Here is a 24,685-nt window from a genome sequence, read left to right on the forward strand (position 1 = left end):
ATAGCTGTCTTTGGAGGGAGAGAGAGAGAGGAAAGATTAACTGTAGTTTCAGAAATATTTACACTTTCCATTATTCAGGACAAAGGACACAGAGGAGGCAAATAGCATTCTGGATGGCTGACTTCAGGTTGAAAGTCACTTGTATTTTATCTTCCTCCAAGGTGCAAAATAAAGACAAATGGAAGTAATTCCAGAGCCAGACACTGTTTTTCCTCTCTGTTCACTCTTTTTATTGAAGAGGGTAACACCCAACAGGGAAATTATTCTACACAAGCCCTGTTGAAATGAGTGGGAGCTGCCCCAATGCTCTCGTACAGCTCCCATTCATTTCAATGAGGCTTGGGTATGGCTGGGGGAGAGTCCTGGGGGCCACATTTGGACCTTGGGCTTGTGGTTCCTTCCCCCTACCCAGCGTATGCCATAGAGTACGTATGCCATAGAGTGCGGTTCCAAGCACAATTCAAAGTGTTGGTGCTGACCTTTAAAGCCCTAAACGGCCTCGGTCCAGTATACCTGAAGGAGCATCTCCACCTCCATCGTTCTGCCGGACACTGAGGTCCAGCTCTGAGGGCCTTCTGGCAGTTCCCTCCCTGCGAGAAGTGAGCTTACAGGGAACCAGGTAGAGGGCCTTCTCTGTAGTGGCACCCGCCCTATGGAACGCCCTCCCATCAGATGTCAAGGAAATAAGGAACCATCTGACTTTTAGAAGACATCTGAAGGCAGTCCTGTTTAGGGAAGCTTTTAATGTTTAATAGGTTATTGTATTTTACTGTTTTGTTGGAAGCCGCCCAGAGTTGCTGGGGGGACCCAACCAGATGGGCGGGGTATAAATAATAAATTATTATTATTATTATTATTATTATTATTATTATTATTATTAGAGTTAGAGTATCTTCTTGTGATATGCAGAATTGCATTGTAAAACTTGAGAAAATATTGCTGCAGATCTGGGGCAACAGAGTTTGGGGGTGCAAGGGCACCCATAACTGCTAGAGTTAGTGAATGTTAGAAATTAATAAAGGGGTAGGATTGAGCTCATATTTGGAGTATTGAAGGGAAGATGCCAGGCCAGTAGCAAAATACAGGCTAAGCTCCCTTTCCAGGCCAGGGCCTCACCTGGGATAGGAGCCATTAAGTATGACAAAAAGTATTGATGGCGCATCACAGGGAAATCCTTGGGCCTGTGCCAATGGAGGTTGCCAAGGTTACGCTGAGCGATGGCGTAGGCTGTGGGTAAATCGTCACCTTCTAAAACTTGGTTTGGGATAGCGGGAAGAAGGGGAGGAGCTACTTGGCATGGGGTTTTCTGGGACAGAGAAGGAGGAAGTGGGAAGAACTCTATGTGGCGCTGGCTGGAGGAGGCTGCACTGAGAGACTGGGAGCCATGACTGGCTACTGCTTTGCACCCAAGCTTGCTGAAGAGAGGAGCCATGGGGGACACTTTGGGGGCGTAATGTTCTGCGCCCCCTCCATTGAAGGCTTCAGGTGTAAACATATGTAAAAGAAACCATATTTCTTAAAGACATGGCAGTCTCTGCCATGTATTGTTTCCCAATGGAAACATGACTTTGGGTAGGTGCCTGGAACACCTTGGAATCTTGCAATTGTTCAGCAGAGATTGGGTGTTGGTGTGCAACCTTCGTAGCAATAATCTTGGGGTGGGGTGGGGGGGTCGGGGATACTTTTTGCTAAAGTAGACTGACATCCAGAATTTTACCGCTTGCAGAGGAAGTTGCCCTCCCTCTCACTTTTTTGGAAGCTAAGGAAATATAGCTTATGATTACCCCAAATGGCAAAAAGAATAAAGCACAGTTTAAGTTATATTGCTTATTTCTTGGTCTGTGTTTCATATACAAACAGAGCTAGGGTAGTTAAATGTTTTAAACTAATGGAAAACTTGATTCTCAGAGACTACATGTAATATGTATGGAATAAGAAGTGTACACTCTCATTTGACCAAATAATAATGGCAATAAAAGCAGTCACATGAGCAGCAAGGCAGTGCCTGGAACATCAGGTCATATTCAAAGTCAATGCTATTTTAAGCAGCTGAATATGAAAAGGGACTTCAGGTTGATGGGTATCACATTCAAAACCCTTTGTATTGTCTTGAGTGACCTTATAGGATGTGACTTTACAGCTTGGATATGCTGAATAGGTTGAAAAATAAAAAGCCTTTGGAGCAACATGAAAATATGAAGCATTTACATTATTTTCATTGAGCTGCATTAGACAGAACAGGCTAGGGGGAGTCAGTAAGTTAAAGTAATCCCAGTGCAATTGCCAGAAGTAAAAGGAATAAAATCCCCAATTGCAACTACTAGTGTGCAAACAGTAATAAACATGATTAGCTTTTGCCAAGGTTAGGAGAAGAAGATGGAGCTTAGAACATCACAAAATGGGGCAAAAATGCAATAACTATCTTGAACAGCCTGGGGCTTCATAATCAATGAACAAGATTTAAATGTCTCTCAAAAACACAGCACAGCTCTTTGAATTGGAAGAGAATTTTAATATATTTTCTACTTGGAACTCGCTGGAATTGGAAGAGAAATGAACACACTGAGTGGGTACACCTCTGTCAGGCTTTGAAAGTGGATGTGGAGGCATAAATAAATGATGATGATGATGATGATGATGATGATGATGATGATTTATTATTTATACCCCGCCCATCTGGCTGGGTTTCCCCAGCCACTCTGGGCGGCTTCCAACAGAATATTAAAATACAATAGTCTATTAAACATTAAAAGCTTCCCTAAACAGGCCTGCCTTCAGATGTCTTCTAAAAGTCTGGTAGTTGTTTTTCTCTTTGACATCTGGTGGGAGGGCATTCCACAGGGTGGGTGCCACTACAGAGAAGGCCCTCTGCCTGGTTCCCTGTAACTTGGCTTCTCGCAGGGAGGGAACCGCCAGAAGGCCCTCGGCACTGGACCTCAGTGTCCAGGCAGAACAATGGGGGTGGAGACGCTCCTTCAGGTATACTGGACCAAGGCCGCTTAGGGCTTTAAAGGTCAGCACCAACACTTTGAATTGTGCTCGGAAACATACTGGGAGCCGATGATGATATTGTCTGCTTGTTAGTTTTAGTTTTGTGTTTTGTTTTTTTGTTTTTTTGTGCTTTTAACTGTTCTCAGTTATCTTATGCGTAGATCACATTGACACACTGGTTTAGAAGGTGATTAATAAATCTGTGATGGTTTGGAGGGGTTGTGGCGGCACATGCCAGTTCCAACTCCTTTGCCTGCTTATAAGCCTCCCCTTAATAAGAGTTCCTGACCCCAGGGGAGATTCTAAATGCACTCATAAAGGCACATTAATATCCCTTCAGATCTTCCTGCACAACACAGGAAGGTCAGGGTGGAGCCAGCAGGGATGAGGATGCAGGGGTCAAAAACAGCATGTGCTGTGTTGCACCTACCCTGTGCATGATTTTAACACATATAAAAGAATGCCCCACCAAGGGCCGCACTAAAAGAGATGTGTTGCTACACGTCTGGGCCAAATGTGTGCTGATATCCTCCGTTGGGCAGGATGACACAGGTGGCCCCCTAACCCCAGCCTGAGGTAGATCGATTGTATGATCAGGTTTCAAATAAATTTGCTCAAACTTTGCTAATTTTTATGTGGAATATTCACAGCATTGCTGCCTGTTCAATGAATACTTTATATTGGCATCTGACCTCTAATGTTCCTTGAGTTCAGTATTTGGTATTTGGCAATAATAATCATTCTTATTATGCTTGTTGGCATCCATCTGCCTCAAAAGCCAATGGATTGTGTCTTGCTAATATTACTGATATTTATTAGCTGCTTTCCTTATAAAAATGATGCCAAGTTGCTTACAAATGTAATGTAAACACTAAAATCTGCTACAACAAACACAGCCAATAATAACCACACACAACAGATGAGCAGTAGAGATCCCAACCCACTAAAGGACATTGTTGCTTCTGATAGAAAATTTTAAACCTTGTATAGATATTGAAAGGTAATTCCTTGCCCACACACATGATACAAAATGGAAAAGGAATGGTGATAGAAGTCTAAAACATACAGCTTCTCCTTCACTGGCTGGTGGAAAGGGTCAAGCTGATCTCCCCTCGCCCTGGTTATGGCTGTGCTGGTATTTGATATTTCTCTGTGAAAGCAGTGCTTGTTGCTATGTAGCAGTATTTAATATTTGACTGATTTCGCAGGCAACGTTCAGCGATATTTAGCACTGTGTACCCAACCGTTTATGAGAATTCCTATTTGTTGCCTGCCAGTTCAGTATATTCTCAAAAATGTTTTGATTCAGGTGACCATTTAAAGACATCAACCCTCTCCTGCAGTCTGAAATGGTGCAGCCCAGCAAAAGCTGTGCCTCGTGATATTTTGTTCCACCCATTTAAGGGAATTTGGCAGCATTTAGATGCGGCAGAGGTGGCCAGTCCCAAGAACCAGTTCTGGGCCCTCTTGACCTGTGGTCAGCTGCAGTGCACAAGCTCCTTGTGTAAGCAGACACAGGCACTTCAATTCGTTCCTTGCTCCTAGTTTGGAACAAGATAGTTCCCTCATGTTCCCTGACACTTCAGAGCTGGCTTCACCTTATCTGTCACGGTGTACTGAAACGTCGCTGGCTTTTGATAACGGAGTGTCCCCTGCACTGGTCCCAATTGCATGCTTTTAGCTTTCTTGGAAGTAAGATTGTGCAGGCCAATTAGCATCTAATTTTAGCAGCTATACTTCAGCCCTTGAGAGGAGGCAGTCCTTTTGGACTCACAAACCTTGGTTAAAGATCATCCTCTTTCAAGAGCTCTGCAGGTTGGCTTTTCTATCCAGCTTTGTCGCTTTGTTGTACAGCTCTTATCACTGCTATCGGAGTACTGAGAAGTCATTGCATTTCCCCGGGGAGCAAGATTAAATTTAAGCAAGGTCCTTTATTATACAGATACATGCTCGTGAATCTCAGAGCAGTTTGTCCAGGGCTCCTAGGGAGCTTCAGCATTGCTTTATGGGATCGACGCTCTGATTCTTCTTCACCCTCACTCCCACCAGAGACTGGAAAGTTCCTTTTAAAAATGAACCAGTTCTCATTCTAGTTTAGCATGTCCAAAAGGGAACAGCCTTCCTACAGGGTTCTTCCCACCTCAATTTCACAAGGGGATGTATTTGTCTGGCGTCACCTGCACACAAACATTGCAAAAATTAGGGAAACAGAAAGAAGTCTAGTTTACAATATATATTTCTGGGAGTGTTTGATTCATTGTGAGTTCATGGGGTGATGTTAAAGAAAGAAGGGGGCGAGGCTGATGTGCTGAGCAGGAATTCCAAATTTAGGCCGTCTTTTGGCTTTTTTCAGCAAGGGAGTCAGGACTCAGCAATGAATCTCCACTCCTGATAAGTACAAGCAGGTGTGAAGCACTAGGAGTCAGCTTTCCTGAATGCAGATATGTCAGCAGAACAGAGTAGTTAACATTTTTATGACAAGATGGGCATCTATGTTTCAAGATGGGGGAAATGTATAGTCTTACAGAGGTGACGGCTAAAGATGTCTTTCTTTTCTTTAAAAGAGCTCATTTTAGCCAGGCTCAAACCCTTGCTTCTTTTTGTTTTCATCGCAGACTTTGCATTCGTTAATATAAACTTTTTGTAGATATAGTTTTTGTTTTTACCAAGAGGCATGTATTGAACTGAACAAGGGCTGAATCACAGCAGTGTTTGCTCTGCCTGTTAGTCCTCTGCACAAAACAGAGGCACAGGCAAAGGGCTCTGTAGCCCCTTCCTCTGTGGCAGAACCCTTCCTTTAAGCTTCTCATCACCATTTGCCTCTGCCTTGCACATACAGGAGCCAGCAGCTGAGGGCAGTACTCTGACAGGGCCCAGAAATTGGACTTAAAGAGTCTTCTGCCTGAACCCTTGGGTGGTGTCCTGGTCTGGTTTTGTAGAGGACCCTACAAAGCAAGACTTATTGACATATCAGGGGTTGCAGCACCATGGAGAGCTCTGAGTGAGAGTTGGAGCCTCTTATGTCCAGTCAACCTCTCCTAGGTTCTACCTGCTTTTGAGAACTAGAGTCCTTAAAGGGCCAATGCTCTAGCCAGAAAATGGGCCCTCCTCCATTCCTTGGCCTCCTACCTGGTGCATTCAAGGTAGTTAGGAACCGCATCTGGCTCCTTGGCTAGTGATTCAGTTCCATGTGGTATCAGGCAAGTCCTGGCCCTCATTATTTCCAAATGGACCTTAAAGACTTGCATTATCATTATTTATTCATATCTAAAGTAACCCTGCCTTTGGGGACTAATTAGGCTCTGTATATTGGAGGCTGTGTGGTGGTTGCTTTTTGTATTAAGGTCAATTGGTTTGCATTTTTCTGCATGGCTATGGATACTTTAAATGTTTAAAGTCTGTTTCTTATGGGATATGTGTTGGAAATGGTTGTAACCCATTTTGGAAGACAGTTCCCTCCCGTCCCCCTGGTCTAAGGGTCTCTTAAATAAATGAAATAAACAAACATAGTCTTGGGGGGAAGCTGTTGAGATACAAAATGGTGGGGGGCAGTTGAGGTGCTTATTGAATCAGGGGACAAGGTCATGAGTCCCTCAGCTCTGTCAAGATCTGTCATGGTTTGGCAGCCCCAGACTGAAGAGGAGGAGGAGGGAGAAGGAGCAGCAGATGGGGGCTGGAAACCTGGAAACCTTCCTTTGTGACCCTAGTTGTCAGAGAGGGAACTTAATTATACTTAACTGCATATGCTCAAAGACTAACATTATGCTTCCTGTGTATCTAAAATAACCCTTGGTTGTGAGAAGCTGAGCAGTATATGGCAGTATTATTCTATAAATATCCCAAAATGGGCATAATCTACCTATAAGTTATCCTGAACAAATGCTAGTGAATAGATGGAAGCTACCATTCAGAATGAACAAAGGTCCAATTCACAGACAGTAGCCCTTATACATGAAGGAACATCTTCTGTCAGAGAGAGAGAGAGAGAGAGAGATAAATTGAAACAAGTTCAGATAAATAGCCCTATTGTGCTGTTTTCAGTCACCTTTGGGAATAAATGGAAATGACCTTGTTTTTGTTTGTAAATTTCAAAATGCACTAGAGGTGAGCTAATACTCATCTTATTTCAAACAGTGATGCATCTATTTAAACCTGTTACCTGTTAGTGTAAACAAGACCTTTAGGATTGAACTTAATCCCTGTGCCAAGGAGCAAGGAAAGGAGTTTGTGCAATGTTTGTTGCATGCTATCTCTCTGCAGAACAGCTAACTTAATACCTAGGTATGTTTCATTCCCCAAAACACCTTTGTTAGCAGGAATTTAGATGAGTGGGGCTGAGAAGTAGATCTTCATTGCAGCGTGCAGATTTCTGGAAATGATGTTGGATAGAGCAGGGAAATCCAGTGCATCCCTCTGATATCAGTTTGATTTGACTTTGAATTGTCAGCTGTAGGTGACTGTGAGCACATGGGTCAGTAGATGCAAGCATATATGTAGATGAATTGTGCTCTGTCTTGACGGCCTTTGTTTATCTCTCTCATTCTTTTCCTCCTGCAGATTACGCCAGGCAGCAAGGCAGCTCAGTCCCAGATGAACCAGGGGGACTTGGTGGTAGCAATTGATGGAGTCAACACAGATGGCATGACCCACCTAGAGGCCCAGAACAAGATAAAATCAGCCAGCTACAACCTGTCTCTTACTCTTCAAAAGTATGAGGAGATAAGTTACTACCATTGAGGGGAGATGGCTAAAAGGCACCACCTTAAGAGTGTTGCTGTGGGCATTGTGTTGTAGTGCAGAAGCAGGGTGTCCTGGTTCCTCATGATTCCTATTCCTGTGCAAGCACATGACGTAAATGCAGCCTTTAAACCTGCCTTTTTCAGAATCATAGAACTGCAGAGTTGGAAGGGACCCTGGGGATCATCTTGTCCAACCCCCTGCAAGGCAGGAATATGCAGCTTTCCCATATGGGGATCAAACCTGCAACCTTGGCGTTATCAGCCAATTTTGTATTGCATGTGCATGCGCACGCGTACACACACACACACACACACACCAGAGTGTAAAATAATTCAAAGGCTGCATTTTGGATGTGATGTTGTTGGGCTGGGGACAGAAAACGTTATGAACTTGCACATCCTGTTCTTGTATAGCAAGGTAGCAGCATCTAAAGCAGCTTCCCAAGCCACTTTTGATGATGAAATCTGATAGAAATTCCAAATGTTTTGCTGTGTAAGCTTGGTTGTAGGTCTGATTCAAGGAGAACAATCACCCCACAGGAGTACTTGGGGCATGCGCTGGGTAGCCACTGGGCTCAAGGCCTATAACTGGTGCTTCCACATGAGACTTGCTTATGCTGCTCTACATGGATGCATTGTCAGGCAGCCAATGCCCCCCTGCCCCCCTGTGTGAAGTAAGCTCAAGTTGCTTTATAATCAATATTAAAATCCCATATCTGTGTCAGATGCTATTTTATTTTGCATGTTGTTAGCAAAGTTGAACTCTGTGCAGAATTACCAGCTGTATATCACTGGACTTAAACATTTCAATACTAGAGGTGTGTTGTTTTCCCACTTGTTCTGAACTTGTTGTTGTATCCTGATATTGTGGCAAATTGTTCCACCTCAGCCTACCAAGTTCAATCACTGCCCTTCACGATTCTGCTAAGGTTGCAGCTCTACCTCCTAGGCCCTGTCCTGTCTTCTTCCCCTCTAAATCCATATTTAGTGACCCTAGCTTGAGCCCATTGACTATCTCAAGTTGGATGACGTTATATACCATAAGCTGTTTCAATTTATTTATTTTTTTACTGATGGCCAAGTTTGTTTTAAAAAATTAATAACATAGTGGTTTAAAAATGGGAATAAGTGTGAGTCAAGCGTTACAAGGCATGTTCTTTAAGGATGTTTTGGGCCACCTAGTCCAAGCCCCTACAATGCAGGAATCTCAATTGAAGCATGCATGACAGGTGGCCATCAATATGCATTGAGTTTTCACAGGGGTCTTGTGCCCTTAATATGATGGTCAAGAGGACCTAATGAAGAGGCTGTGAGGCTTTGACACCAGTGCACCCCAACAGAAGTGCAACTTGAGTTCCCTCTCTGCCTACCCCTATGGGTGATTCTGCATGGCTATCTGCAGTGGTTTTGCCTAGGTGTAGGTTGATTGCTATAGGGAAAGGTTGAAACTTGGCACTGCCCTGGCTTGTGATGGATATGCAATAAGGATAATCTCTTGTCTTGGGTGATTTGTAAAGGAGGGAGAAAAGGAAGCCAGTTTATGGTATAAGAGCAGTTTATGGAATGTTGAGATGAAACGCTGAGTAGGGTGAGTTGAGCCCCTTCTGAGCGATTGGTGGAAAAAGAAGTTAAAAAATAAAACGGAAGAGAGGGATAAAAACAAGTACTGAGGGTTGGTTATAGAGTAAAAACTTGCCTTGAAGTGAGCCTTAGAGCTGAAGACCCTCCTTCCTCCATTGTCTGCAGGATATATACGAATACAGTCATACCTTGGGTTACAGCCACTTCAGGTTGCTTTTTTTGGGGTTACAGACCGCCGAAACCCAGAAGTACTGGAATGGCCTATAACTGGAATGGGTTACTTCTGGGTTTCGGCAGTCACACATGTGCAGAAGCGCTAAATGTGCTTTGCGCATGCGCAGAAGCGCTGGATCGCAACCCGCACGTGCGCAGATGCGGATTGCAAACGCTGCAGGTTGCGAACGTGAATCCTGCACAGATCACGGTCGCAACCCGAGCATCCACTGTATGAGATTGGAGACTACTCAAACTAGGAATCCTGTGCTGACAGTCTGAAGTGATACAGCCCGGCATGCACTGTTTAGCTCTCAATAGTACCTCTTTCAACTTACCGGTATATACACTAATCCTCAAATTTAAATGATCCATGATCTCTGTAGCGTTCATTATTGTGATAACGGATGAACTCGCTTTGACCACAGATGATTTCATTTTTCATTATTCAAGTACAAGTCTCATGTGCTTCCCTTTACAGCAACTATAATATACATCAGTGGCTCCAGAGTTTTCTGACCTGCAGCTGAAGCTTCTACACCACATCTAGATAGTGATAGATATTTGCAGATGGTGGTGGGGATCTTCATACAATATTTACTGACCTCATAAAAACTTGTGTAGAATTCTTATGCTGTTGCAACCTGGTAGATTAAGGGTAAGAAAAAAACAACTATGAGACTTTTAAAAAAAATCAAATAAGGTATTATCTTCCCAGTCTAAGCAACTGCCTCTAACATAACTCACTTCCAGTGCAGACACTCCTCCTAAACTGCCATTGATTCCAGTTGTAAAAGCCTTGGCAGTTTGCTGGGAGACAAATGTTCTTTTGCAGCAGATTCAGTCATAAATCAGGCATTTAACATCTGTGGTGACAGCATCTGAAGCAGACGTAATAGAAAGCATTGGTAGCATGATTCAAATTGTTTCCCTGCTCAAGGTTGCTGTGATTTGGGCACCGCAGTTGTCTAGTGCATACAGTAAATGCCTGTGCTTGTGCCCAGCCCCGGTCTGTGTCCCTGTTGATGTGTGCAAATGCAGTTAGGGTGAAGACAGATGTAGCATTTTTTAAATGATCTCAACAACAGGCTCTTCATCTGCAGTGAGAACTTGGCTTTGCGATTGTTGGCGGAAATGTAGGCACCAAGAAGTTGAATGCTGGATCAGCGCATGAATCAATCCCCAGCTTTGCCTCTTTTGCTGTGTGTCTGATTCATTAGATATATTTTCAAAGTAAAATACAGTGGTACCTCTGCTTACGTACTTAATTCATTCCAGAGGTCCGTTCTTAACCTGAAACTGTTCTTAACCTGAAGCACCACTTTAGCTAATGGGGCCTCCTGCTGCCGCCGCACTGCCACTGCACAATTTCTATTCTCATCCTGAAGCAAAGTTCTTAACCCAAGGTATTATTTCTGGGTTAGCGGAGTCTGTAAGCTGAAGCGTATGTAACCTGAAGTGTATGTAACCTGAGGTACCACGGTATGTTTATCCATGGTGCTAAAAGTGCAGGCATGAGCCTAGCGTTAAGCAGTTTAATAACTAATGTCTCACAGTGGCCAGGGAAATGTTTCCTAATGGATAGCAAAGATTAGCTGTTTTTTTCTGGGATCTTCTGAATGGAGATTTGTATGTGTGAATGTGGGACAGATTTGTATGTGTGAAAGAGCGGTAGCAATAGAAGCAGTTTGGAACAGAGAGTGAGGCCTGCTGCCCACCAGGAGTGCTTGTGCTCTTTGTCTCCACCTGTACTCTATTTGTGTGTGAATGTATGTAAAGTATCACGAAAACATCTAAGTTTCCAGTGATCTGTCCTCTAAAAGGAAGTAAGACCCAGGCAGAGGTAGCCTTGGATCTTCTCACAGCTCAGAAAGGTAGGGCGTGCTTTATAATATATGTGTTCATCCATAGCCTTATGAAAAGGGGGCAGGAAATTTAAGGGAAAAAAATCACTGTGAATTGGTGTGGGTGGGTGTGTGTGTGTGTGTTGGTGAGATCACAGAAGCCAGCCTGTAGGTCCCCATCGTTGTTACAGAACTATCAGCATCCAAGAAATAAATAGAACCCAGAACTTTATTTTTCTAGACTTTAACCCAGGATTTGGTGGGGAAAGTATTTCTATTGAACATGTCACCTGAGAGCCTTAAAAAAATATTGCCAGAACAGGGGCAGAATAGTAAGTCCTACCTACTTGTGCCCAGGGATGACCTGGTGCCTTAATGCTTTTGCATGCAACCTATCTTCAGGACTTTGCTATAAATGAAACCAAATATTCAGAGAGCTGACCTCGTTTTATTAGCATAACCCGAAGGCTTCATGCAAAAGAAAATGTGCACCAATTTCCTGGATGAGCAGATAACCAAAGAAAATGACTTGAATTTAAATTATGTGAGCCAAAGCCATAGCAAAATGTGAAGCAAGGGAACTGTAGACAGACCCGTAGTCAAATACTAATCAGCCAGACAACTGCTGGCATAAAACCGAATCTGTAATTGTGGGGCAGCCTGTCGGTAATATTATAGGCTATCCTGTGGGAATAACAGAGACAAAGTTATCCTCTATTAAGACTCATTGATTTCAAATGGAAAGTTAAAACATGTACTTCAATATCTCCTCTTGAAATCAATGGGTTTTAAAGATGCTTAACATTGGCTAGGCGATGCCCGTATTTTTATTTTACCATTTTTAACTAGCTGTTTTTCCCATGGAGATATATATAGTAAAAATGCTGAGAGGGATGTGTGTTTATTTGCCTTAGATTAAGAGTGCATTGTAATTCCTATGGCAACCCTGTATGTGCTTGTCTTTGAGCAAGCCCCTTTGGAGTCAATAAAATTTACTTCTGAGTAGACATGCATAAGTTGAGACAGTCAGTTGTTGCGTTGCATGTGGAGGAGAGCTCAGTTTTAAATGCATCACATAAACCCTGTTAGCTTCACCGGAGACCCAGCAGACCATCAGTCAATGCCATGTCTTTAAAGGGCACAGAAGTATTTATTACTCAGATGAACCTACCTCGCGGTTAGAGATTCTTGCGGAATGTACATTGCTCACCCAGAACCCCACTCCCAAAATACCAATGGAGAAGGTAATGTGAAAACAAACCTTCACATTTGTCTGGGGTATATATCTCCTGGGTGGGTTGTTGAAGATAATCTCCTTCTGCAACATTACTTCGTGCTCGCCGTGTAAAGGTCACAGCAGGCATTAATGGTGCTTCTGTCTCACTTGATGGCTTGACACGGACTGAATAAAGCCATGATAAAGAGTTATTACAGGTTAGATCTGCCACAAGACTACCTTCTGCTTATGGTTAGTGCTGATTAACTTAGAGAATTGACAAAATAAGCAGCAAATTATGAAGGCATAGGCTAAAATGACCTATACTGGGCCAGGAGGGGCCAGGATTGAGACATTTAAAGTGAAATATAAGGACTCGCAGTGATGTAGCTATAAATGCTGTGGTTTGCATTGCTATTTCACCTCTTTGTGCCTACGTGGTATTTTCCAAGTAGGTTGCTTATTTTTCTGGTATATTTGTTTGGGAGATCTTGTTCGGCAACCACTTTTAAAAATACTGAATTGATTCCCTTGTCTTATGTTGCAACCTTCTCGATGCAAGTGGTCTTACTGACTGTTTTCATCCTCTTCAGAGGTGAGATTTGTACGCTTAAGTAGATAGGTAGTGAGTGTGCTTTGGGTGAGTATACTTGATCTGTTCTCTTTTGCATCTACTGATATTTGATTCAGTGGCTGATGCTTTTGTTTTGTTTTGTTTTCAGGTGTAATTGATCTGGCAACCAGATTGCATTACAGGGTGTTGAATGCTATTTGGCTAGCAGGATAGATAGCTTCCAGCTGTTGGACGATGCCACTGCAATTGTGGCTTTGGTTTCACATTAATACTTAAAGAAACCAAAGTGTGGTTGTATGACAGCACTATAAAATAGTTAAGTAATTCTCTGGAACTGTCAACATTTGCTTCATTCATCCAGAAGCACAAATGTTGGTTATTCTGTCTTTCAATGCACAGAGAAAATGAATAGGAAGGGGAAAAGATGAAACTCTCATTCTGATGAGTAGCTCTTTATGGAAAGAAAATTCAAAAATCCTTTGAATCAGATGAAGTGCATCTCTCACATGGCTATCGGAGCATGTGATTATTTTCCTTTCTGTTTTCTGCATATTAGAGCTGCATTAATAACCTGAAAAATATAATTTGGGATCAGAATTTGAAATGAAAGGAAAAGGATTTTTCGAAAGTGGGCTGCTTTGAAACTATAGGTGTGTTTTGAGACTGCTGTAAGTAACCTGACCATTGCTTTTAATGCAGTTCCAGACCTAAAAGCTGAGAAAAGTCTGGCTTAGCCTCTGTAAATGGGGCTGTACGATTTTAGGTTATTGTTCCCTGCCTTGAATAAATGGACTGAGAGTGATTCTGGAAATCTCCATTCACTACCCCCACCCCACCTGCTGTCAGTAGAGTCATGGCCTCTAAAGAAATAAGAACCTGTGGCCTGCCAGATCTTGCCGAACTACAATTCCTATCATCCTTGACGCTTGCCCATGCTGGCTGAGGCGAATGATAATGGAGTACAATGGCGTCTGAAGGGCTGCAGGCACCACCCCACCCTTGCACTAAGCGATCTGACCGAATGGTAAGAGGAAATCATTGGCTGGAAAGCTGAGGTAAATTCCAGAGAGGCAGGCCAAGCAGAAGAAGAAAGAGGAGCAAGAGGAGCAGATAGTTGGACTCTCAGAATGAGGAACCAGGGGAGTGCTTGTGGGTTAGTGATCAGGGAAGGAGTGAAGCATGGATCAGAGCTTGTGAGCACCATGTAGTTGGTACTTTGTTATGCAGGCCAAGGACTAGTTCTCATTGAGGTTGTGGGCCTGCATCGAGGATATACCTATTCAGACCTCAGGTGGGGCTTGGGGTTGCATTGCGGAACGTTCCTCTGTACATTAAAAGAAACTCCTGTGCTTGGGAAACTAGGCATTGGGGAGAAGAGACGAGTGTTGACCTGTTAACAATCTCCATTCTTCAATCAAGTGAAAGTGTACATTGGAGGCAGAGGCTCGTAAGGCCTCAGTTCACTTCCAATTTTCACTGGAGCAAGTTGCTTGCTAGGAGCTGTCTATAGTGCTAAAATCAAGAACCTGTCTTGCTAATGTGCCTGGTTGATACCAGCTACCAGCAGATCAGAACCCATGAGAAATGTAGGTGAAACAACAGAGAAACAGGGTGTTATTGGTAGATGTTAAACGTGTGTTGCGCCAGATTGCTGGGAATATTTGTTTTGATTTGAGCAGTGCGAAGGCACACAAATGTGGTTTCGCAGGCAGTCGTTTTTTCTAACACCCAGTGAGGTTTGTTTCTCTCACTCTTTGTCTCTGTGGGTTGCTAGCAACTTTTTAAAAACAGCATTATTCTAGATGTAGAAAAAGATTCAGGGATTTCCAGCTGCCCACCATAACTGAATCTGTGGTTGCCACTGAGGACTTGGCAGCTGTATTCTTAGATTCTCATGTAAGAATAAATATAAGCAAACCCAATAGTTTGAATAGTATAGCTCCGGAGAACATAGGGAGGTTATGTGTCGTGGTGCAATATGACATCATGCAAATCAGTAACTTGAAGAATAAAATGGCATTCCTGCTCCAGGATCACCAAGGAGCTACAAATGCAAGATGACAGACGCAACCTTTTCAGTTTTGTCTGTGAAATCGTTTGTTGTGACACACCAAAGGGAAGCTGGAAGTGTGCCTTGATGCTCTTGTACCTTTCTTCAAGAGTTTAAAGCAATGCACACCCCACCTGCATTTTCCCCGTAGCCCAGGACCCACACATGTCACTAACCAAGTGCAATATTCAGCCCGTATGTTAACTAGATTGAAGAAAGTGACTTTGTTGTAGTGCAGGAATTAGAAACATTTTTTCAGATCAAGGGTCAAATACTCTCCTGGACAGCCTTTCCAGGCCACATTCCACTGGTGGGGAGGGCCATAGGGGAAAGTGGGTGGAACAATGAATATGACTCTCACCTTTGTATAATAAGCCACATTTAAACCACACAGAATCAGTACGTTTTGTACACGTATACATCTTCAGCCCAGGTAGGCAAGAGGTATCATTATAATTAAACGACCCATTCCAGCAAGGTGAAAATATTCCAGGAGGGTCTGGAGCAGGCTTGGCAAGGTGTGGAGTGAACTGGCGAGATCACAGGAGGGCTGGATGCATGACAGCTTTGGAAATTACACGGAGAGAGGTGCAAATTTCTTCTTCCACTATTAAACGGGAAGCATAAAAAAATGCATGTACAAGAAACTTCTGAAATTACATTAGAATGCCCATTAAGAAGACCAAAAAGAGAGAGGGTTGAGGAAGGAGGGAATGAGTCATGGCTTGAAACCTTGCACTTCTTTAATGAAAACTTTCCCTAGTGCTTGTGCAATAAACAGTTCACAGCCTTACATATTTTTCCTCTTTCAATAGCAGTTCCTTTACTTTAGGGGGAAAGAACCTTGAATTTATTTGTTCAGATTTGACCCTGACAGTGAAAGAATGAGCTCCAGGAAACCTGTGTCCCTGAACGAAGGGACAAGCCCTTGAGAGACCATGGCCCCTGCATAAATCATGTTTTCATTCTTCCTCGAGGGATTTCACCTCTGCTGCCCTCCCCTTCAGTTCTTTGTATGCCTAATGCAGTGAGCTTTCATGCTTAGTTGTAAATGCCACTGCGGAAGATGCTCAAGACAAGAATTATCCGTAAAACCTTTGTGTCTAGCGTGGTGCCTTGAAATTCCTTTAAAAGCTAATGTTAGAAGAGAGCTTCCACAAGAATAACAATGGCAGCATATCAGTCAGGCATAGGACATGTCATCATAGCGGCCCATGGCTTTGAAGGCCTTTGAAGAGCACGGGTTGCTGTAACACCTCTGGCTGTGCTGCCTCACTGCAAGGAGCTTGGGTGTAAGCCCATCCACATGGAAGTCCCTTGGGGGGCCAAGGACAAGATCGGTTGTGCTTCTGTAGAAATTCCTCCAACAATTCACAGCCAGGAATAGGGCTGGGCAATATCTGGTTCTCAACATCATGATATATCACAAGCTAACCATCGCAATATGGCAATACATCATGATGTCAAGGTCCTGGGATGTGGAGGGAGGGAGGGGGTGGGCAGGAGGAGAGATCGCAACTGCGCTCTGGCAGGTCCTTCCCAGTGAGGGAGGGAGCGGGCAAGAGTAGGGCTAGACCCTCACAGCTGTTCCCAGCGATTTGTCCGGCATGCCCTTCCCAGTGATGGCCCCTTGCTGGACGTGAATGCTCTGTTTTAAAGCTCCCTCTGGAGAAACAGTTATCACAATCTGAACTTCAGGTCTGTTTCAGGTGATTTATTTATTTAGTATTGTTTTTATTAAGGATTTATTGGGTTACAATAGTATAAACGTCGTCTCTGTTTTCAGATCATAAAGATATTTCTTTGGGTCGGTTATATTCATTGTGAGACTTTTGTGTTGTATGCCGTATAAGGTTGGGGGGAAAGAGGTGGGGAGAGAGAGTAGGAGAGGGGGGAGAGAAAGGAGGGTAGTAAACTTTCATTGTTCTACATAGTGTATGTTTATATACTGCCCACCCCTAGCCAGGAGTATAAAAAAAGTAAGGACCATGTCCCCAATTCAAAGTACTGTGCTATGTGTGAGAGCAACAAATGCCTGTTGTTATGACAGAGGAGGTGTGTTCGTGGTATGTCACAACATATTTCAGGGTTCTGTGCACATGAAGAGGCCTTGTAACCTACTTTAGGACTAGGAAGACAGAAGCCACCCAGTGCCAGGAATGGAGGGCAGATTTTGACAACCAAATGCTTCAGTGGGGATATCACCAGGGCTTTTTTTCAGCTGGAACTTACCAAAACTTAGTTCTGGCACCTCTCAGGTGGGCGTCATTGCCATTCTAAGAGAACAAGGGAGATGTTTATGGTGAGTTCTGGCATGTCTTTTTCTAGAAAAATAGCACTGGATATCACTGAGGGCTCATCCAGACATACTTTTGTACTGCACTTTCCAGGTACAAGTCCACACTTTAAAGCTGTGTGTCCCAATATGTTGTGTTTTCTGTCCTGGTGCTTTCCTCAGAAAAACCCGTGCTTTACTGCTAAATTGGAGCAAATGGCAATCCGTGAAAAACCTGGTTGCAGTTTGCTCCGATTCAGTGGTAAAATGTTGGTTTTCTTGGGGAAAGCGCCTGGACCCAAAACTCGCCCTTCTCAGATACAGAACTTTAAAGCCTGGCCCTGTGCCTAGAAAAACAGCACAAAAGAAATCTGGTTGAGTCTTAATTGAGGGCTGAGCTTGTTCCCAGTGACTCCTGCCACAGAGGACCAAGGCTGCTTCTTTCCCTGTAGCCCAACGTCTGTGTAGTCCCACCATGGTTATGGTTTTTTCTGTGTAATGGACCGTCAGCAACAAGCTATTGTATAGAGAGAGAGACCCAAAAGAAGAAGTGGATCCTACTGTTACCAAACCAGAAGGAGGGAGGCTGATCTGGGGGACAGGGATGGGGGGGGAACCACCATTATATTCTCTGAAGTATTTTTCAGTGCTATCTTTAAGTTATGGGGAGAAATTCCAGCTACTCAATTACCTTTTCTTTTGCATTAATTGCAGATCAAAACGTCCTGCTCCAGTTCCTACAGCCACCCCAAGAATTGACTCTCCAATGCCTGTGATCCCTCATCAAAAGGTAGGTGCTCTGGGAAACTCCTGCGGCTCATCACACCAGATATTTCAGATGTGTACCTTTCTGCTTCTCTTTGGCAGCAACCTGATACATGGCCATTTCCCCTGCCACACAATGATTCACTCACACCCCATCTGTGATAGAAAATGAAGTGGTAGCAGTTATTCCATAATAAGCAATTTGGAATAAAAACTGTGATGTTGTGTATGCACTTCATAAGCATGGTGGAGATTAGAGCTCAAGTGACGGTGAAGACCATGGAGGCAGATCAAACAGACCAGTTGCGGGAGGGGAGCTGTTTTACAAGATGAACTGTAAAGAATGAGCAAGCACATACTGAGATACCTCAGAATCAGTCAAAACCAGTGAGATAACTTCTTTTCCACATTGAGTTATGTGTGTGTGTTTACTCCCCATCTTCCATCCTCTCAGCCTATGCCAATTCATGACTGTCTTCATAGAACCTGTTCAAGTTCAACTGTATGCACAGCACATAGGACTCTCTCTATTCGAATAGCCTACCTGGGTACAGGTTTGCAACCTTACTTGATTACCCTCCTCAAGAAACTAAGCAAGCTTGCAGTCCTAGCCTTGAGAAATAAGACTATGGACACCTTGGCCTAAAGTGGCAGCTATTACCAGAATAGATCTATCAGCTCCAGCTTAGGTACATTGGTTGAGCAATTGCCCGTAGGTGAAAAAGACCAGTGACCTCTGAAGATTTGACATCTGATTGTATTCTAGATAGCAGCCTTTATCATGCTGCCTCAGGGACCTTGCCAGTGAAAGATGGGATAAAAAAAAGTTTCAGATAAATAAATGTTACATTTGAGCTCATTATTCCGGTTACCAGTTGCAACAGAATGCTGCGGCTCTGCTCTTTGATTTGCAAAGAGTGATTGAGCCCTCACTCTAGAAATACAAATTTTTGACGTTATCATTGGCATCCCAGGAGCAAGTAAGGTCAAAGGTCTGTGTGAAGTCTTAAATGTTTCTCTCTCCTGGACACCTTTTAGAATGTTCATTTGTAGTCCATAGCAGAAAAAGTAGGTCAGTTTGCAGTTCTCTGGCCAAAAATGGCAGGTTTCCCCCATGCTTCACTGTGGGGGAACCAGTACATGTTATTTAAGATTGGACCAGTGCCGATTGCTTGCTGGGTCCATCCTATGGAGAGCTGCTTTAGGTTAACCTTTGCAGAGCTGGCTCCGCTTCCTTGTGGCTGGTTCCCATGCTACAAGCTGTAATAGAGGTATCTAAGTCCTTTAGATTTTTCATGGGGCCCAGGTGCTGCTTGTAGGATGCAGGGCTACATCCAATGAGGCAGGTGAGGGGGTGCAGGGGGCCTTGACTCTGCCCTAGGAAGGCCCCATAACATTCCAAATGAGAGGGAAGTAGCAGAGGTGCAGGTGGCAAGGCCGTGAGGGACCTTACAAATTGGGAGGATGCTACAATGCTACCTGGATTACGGCACAGGCGAATTCAGGGACGCCTGAACTTCAGCAGCTGCTCAGCCCCACTAACTTAGGGCTTATCCAGGCTTGCCCTTGCCACGCCCTTTTCCCCATGGAAACCCGATCTATACTGATTAATTGGAGCAAATGTCAACCGGGATTTCTCCGGATTGACATTTGCCCCGATTTATCACTAAAGAGCTGGTTTTCCCAGGGGAAGTGGTGGGGCAAGCACAAAACCATTCAGACTCATGCCTAGAAAGCACAGGACAAGCGGGAAACCTGTCTTCTGGATAGCTCAGTTGATTAGAGTGTGATGCTGATAATGCCAAGGTCGCAGGTTCGATCCCCATAAGGGGCAGCTGCATATTCCTGCATTGCAGGGAGTTGGACCAGATGATCCTCAAGGCTCTTTCTAATGCTACAATTCAGTAATTCTATGATTGACTGGATGACCCTTGGGGTCCCTTCCAGCTCTACAATTCTGTGAATCCAGCACAAGTCTGTATGAGCCCTAAGTGTGATGCTGTTCATGCCATTACCATCAGTTCTGCATCTCTGTGGGAACCATGGGAGGGCAACAAGCATTTCATAGAAGTAACACAAATCCCTTCAGAAAGCCTGCTCAGCAAACTATTACTGATCAAGTACCTCACCTGTGAGTCCTAGCATCTCTAAATAAAGGGCTTTGTGGAACAGGTTTGGATAAGAGCTTTGCTGAGTTGCAACCAAGAGCCTCTGGATGTTAGGGTTGATATTGCTACCTGGCTGCTTCAGATTTCGAAGCAAGTGCCAAGAGAGGAAGCATAAGTGACTGTCCCTAAACTTCCAAATCATGTCCCTAAGGAGGACCCGGGTGGAGGGCTGCATTTTTGTTGCACGGTGAGAGCCAGTTCATACTGCACCTGATATGGCTGAGTCTGGACATTTAAGGGCTTGTGCAAGTGGCCTGCCTACAAGAGCAGCATAACATCAGTGCAAGGATCGCAGAGTCATTCTCCTGGACAGGGGTTCCCAGTCACAATGTACCACACAGCTTAAGGAAGCTGATCTGTGGGTTTTTGCCAATTCACTCCTCCAATGTTACACTGCTCATGGGAATAGATCATTAGAGTAAGCAGCTAAATTTACGAAATGTAGCTGGCTCAGGTATCTGTGCATAAAACATTGCTAGGTATAAGCCATTTCATCATAGATTTCTTTTTCTGTCTCCCTCCCCAAGATTATATATTTAAGGGGGGGGGAGTGCACTTTCACTCTGTTAAAAAATGTAAAAAGAGTGCAGTCAGGGGATGCAATGAGTGTGTGTGTGTGTGTGTGTGTGTGTTTTGCCAGTTATGTCCTACGTGGCATCACTGGGAAAGATTAGACTCCTGCTTCCTGAATTCTCCATTCATCACAATGTTGCTAGAAGCCACAGAATGAAAGACCAACTCCATCTCTGCCATGAAATAAGGTATTCTAGCAAGATGACAGTAATATGTCTCCAGGGATGATGCTCAGGATAACAGCCTCCTCTTCTGGCCACAAGAAAAGTTACAGTAGGTTTGCCATGGAAAAAATAATGCTCGTTTTCGTAACCCTTAAGGCCACACAGGGACAGCCAGGGAGACGGAGAAGAGAAAGCTACACAGAGGGAACAAAGCTCAGTGGGAGAGCCCACGTTTCACATGCCAAAGCCTCAGGTTTAATTCTTGGCATCTCCATTTAAAAAGAGCAGGTGACAGGTGGAGCAGGTGGCAGGCTATAGAGACCTGCTGCCAGACAGATTAGACAGTATTCACCAGGTTGGCACCATCTGTCTGTCTCAAGAGACATTGGGTGCACCTCCGGGGTGAAGTCAAATGGCTGTGTTAGCAGCACCAAAGTGATCTCCCAGGCCAGAAGCCTGGGCAGTGTATATGGAGGTCCTGGGCTAGCCAGATGACAGAACCCCACCTCTCATCCTCGCTGAGGTGGTCCAAAGGAAAGCAGAGCAATACCTTTGGCACCTGCTGGGCTGCAGGAGTTGCTGCAAGGAGGCGTACAAGATGCCATCCAACTGTCTTAGGAACTCCATTCCAGATTTGTGTCCTTATTCCTTAGCCTTTTCTCCTCCTCCTGAAGATATCCACAAGGCAGCGAAGGTTTATGATCAGAAGTTTCCTTCTTGCCTAGTCATGTATCTCTAGTTTGAAATGAAATAGTTACCAAAGAATTTGTGCCCTTGACTGGACGCAAAAAATTTTTTTAGTTTATAACACACACTCCTTTTGATTTTGTGCAACACATACAAACCAACAGATTATTGGTTACTAGTACTCAGAGATGCTCTAGCCATTTTCTGTGTTCCTGGGTAATACGGTAAGCATCGTAGGCGGAAAAGCCTTTAAATGTGGACCAAAGGGGACAATTACCAGCACCAGTAGCAAAAAAACCCCAAAACAAAACTATTGCTGGCAATTACCATTTCACGCACACCCATGAAGTCCGTTTGGAACATATTACATAGCATCATTCCCAAATTGCTTGTGGGAGAGAGGAATGGCGGAAGCGACAGGGAAGAGCTTTCAGAAAATTGGCAGAGACCGCAAAAACAGAAAGGAAAGGAGAGCAATTTCTATACACCTGTGCTTTGTGAAAACAGTGAGCCCTTGCGTACTGTTGAAAAAGTCATTGTGCTACAGTATTGTGTGTTGTCATCGAATGTTTCCAGATCAAAGGTAATCAGTGGTGAAATTGGAGTGATGTGCTGCAGAATAGTTGCCTTGGATTCTAGGAGCCACTTGTTTGATCCCTGTCTATCAATACACTTTCTCCTTTGAATTCAAGTTTTGGTCCTGCCAGGAGAATGTTGGCGTTGTGTTGGCTTTTTCAAACATCTCAGTCTTTTCTCTTTATTCTGCATTTTGCCCAAATTAGCAGGAAATCAGTAATGGAAAGGATATCTGACAGCAGCCTAATTTCTTCCTGTTTAGTCCGGGGTGGGGGTGGGGGTTAACATGAAGTGGAGATTCTTTGGCTGTACATGGCTATGTTCCACTTTTCCAAATGCAAAGTGTACAGAGAGATTGTCTATTAATAGAATCTTCTTTACAGCTTATTTTGCTAACCACATTGCACGACCTTGATTAGCATGAATTTCTGCCTCTGTTGACAGTGGCCCTTAATTTTGAGACTAATCATATGTGGCGTGATTGTCGAAATATTAGCCCTCCCATATCTACATAACAACATTGATATAGGTATGTGCATATGTTGTAGGTGTAGTTAGATGCCATCCTAAAAGCCAAATTTATGTAAGAACCCCATATCCTTTCTGTAAGAACAAATGGGCAGTTGAACCATGTATGGTAACTAATATCAGCAGTTGTTCAGATGAAAAGCTTTATTGACATGCATCTTGAATTGAGAAACATGCTGCTTTGGGAAGAGATGTGGTTAATATTTTCGCTTGACTAATACAAGGCTATGAAGGTTGCAAACATCTATTCTATTGCAAATGTCTGATATGTAGGGTTGCCAACCAGACAGCTCTTACGTGATGCATAATACTATGTGTTTCTGTCAAGCAATTGCTATTGGCATCTGAAAAACCAGAAATCTCCAAATTTCACCAGAATCTGTCCTAAAACCACCTGGCTTCACTTCTGATATGTAAGATTATGTCCCTGACATGTTGGTTTCCAGAAGGAGAATATTATTTTTTAAAAGTCAGAGGTTGGCAACCTTGCAGATATGTGTAGAATTCCAGAGCTGTAGACTTTTTCTTTTTGCATGTGTTCTATGATTGCTTTTCTTTCTTTCTTTCTTTCTTTCTTTCTTTCTTTCTTTCTTTCTTTCTTTCTTTTGCCTGCATGTTTGCTTCTACAGGATACTGTTCTGGAAGTCAATGGCAACCGAGCAAGCATCAATCCTCTAAGTAGCACATCGGCTGGGTCCATGAGTAGCATTTTAGCAAGCAATGGAGCATATTCAGGCTACCTCAGCAAACAAGAGATGAGCCTATCACATAGTTCCTCCTTCTTAAAGACTGTCAACATTAGATCTTCAGTGTCCTCTCAGTCTGTGGCATCTGACCTTTCGCCAGCAAAAAGTGACCTAGGTTCCAAAACAAGCTCAGCGATCACAGATGGCAATAGCCCTAAACACCAGCTAAGCCCGGCAAGGCAATATAACAACCCCATTGGCCTTTACTCAGCAGAAACTCTAAGGGAAATGGCTGAAATGCATAAGTTAAGTCTCACACGAAGGGCTTCAGAAGGTGGACTTCTTAGATGGTATGTAAATGTAATAAACTTGTTTTCTGATCATGCATTCTAGATAGTTTGGTGAATGGGCCAATTTCTATACACAGCTCATTGGAAGCATTCTGGGTAGTGAGTGTGCATTTGTCTTGAATCCATCATTAAATCAAGTACATAAGAGCTCACCTTGCATAGTCCACCTAAACCAATAGTAGCCAGCCGGGTGCCTTTGAGAAGCTCACAAGCAGGGTATGATGGCTACAGAGACTCCTTTTTTGTCCTAAACATCTGGTAATGAGTGACATGACTACTACTGAATACTAGCCAACTTTTCTAAATGATTTCCTGAAAAATAGATCCTTAAAGTCACTGTTCTTTAAATAACCATTGGGCTTTTGAATTACGATGTTGTTTGGTTTGTGCTAGTGTCATACAACATAAAATGACTACGGTAGATACTATAGGATACTATAGAGCATCTACAAAGTACAGAGAATTTAAATTCACTCTCCCCCTTATCCATCACAGTGAACAACTTCCAATGGCATTAAATGGAGTTTGAGGAATAATTAGTAGGATCCTCTGATTTTTTTTCCAAATCTTGTGTCTCAAAACTCTTAGGCTTTTGCTCATTCAGATGTGTTTTCAAATCAGAAGATAGTGAGGAGTCTGTGGAAAACTGTTAGGGAAACTCAGTAGAAATTATTCAAGAAGCACCAGCATTTTAGAGGGGGTAAA

The 24,685-nt window shown here is 43.5% G+C and overlaps 1 protein-coding gene across 16 annotated transcripts in view; it reads left to right on the forward strand.

The window, feature by feature from the left end:
- LDB3 (LIM domain binding 3) overlaps nucleotides 1-24,685 on the forward strand; it is a 147,401-nt gene that overhangs the window by 52,991 nt on the left and 69,725 nt on the right. For 14 of the 16 annotated variants that reach the window (XM_081004942.1, XM_081004934.1, XM_081004943.1 and 11 more), the window contains 3 exons: nucleotides 7,549-7,700; nucleotides 18,198-18,273; nucleotides 23,574-23,980. In XM_081004942.1, coding sequence (XP_080861068.1) covers nucleotides 7,549-7,700; nucleotides 18,198-18,273; nucleotides 23,574-23,980 — 635 coding nt within the window. The remainder of the gene's footprint in view (nucleotides 1-7,548; nucleotides 7,701-18,197; nucleotides 18,274-23,573; nucleotides 23,981-24,685) is intronic. The other 2 variants (XM_081004946.1, XM_081004939.1) reach the window with 1 other exon arrangement.

Source organism: Podarcis pityusensis (genome assembly GCF_964106645.2).
Source record: "Podarcis pityusensis genome assembly, chromosome: 5".
NCBI classification, from domain to species: domain Eukaryota; kingdom Metazoa; phylum Chordata; class Lepidosauria; order Squamata; family Lacertidae; genus Podarcis; species Podarcis pityusensis.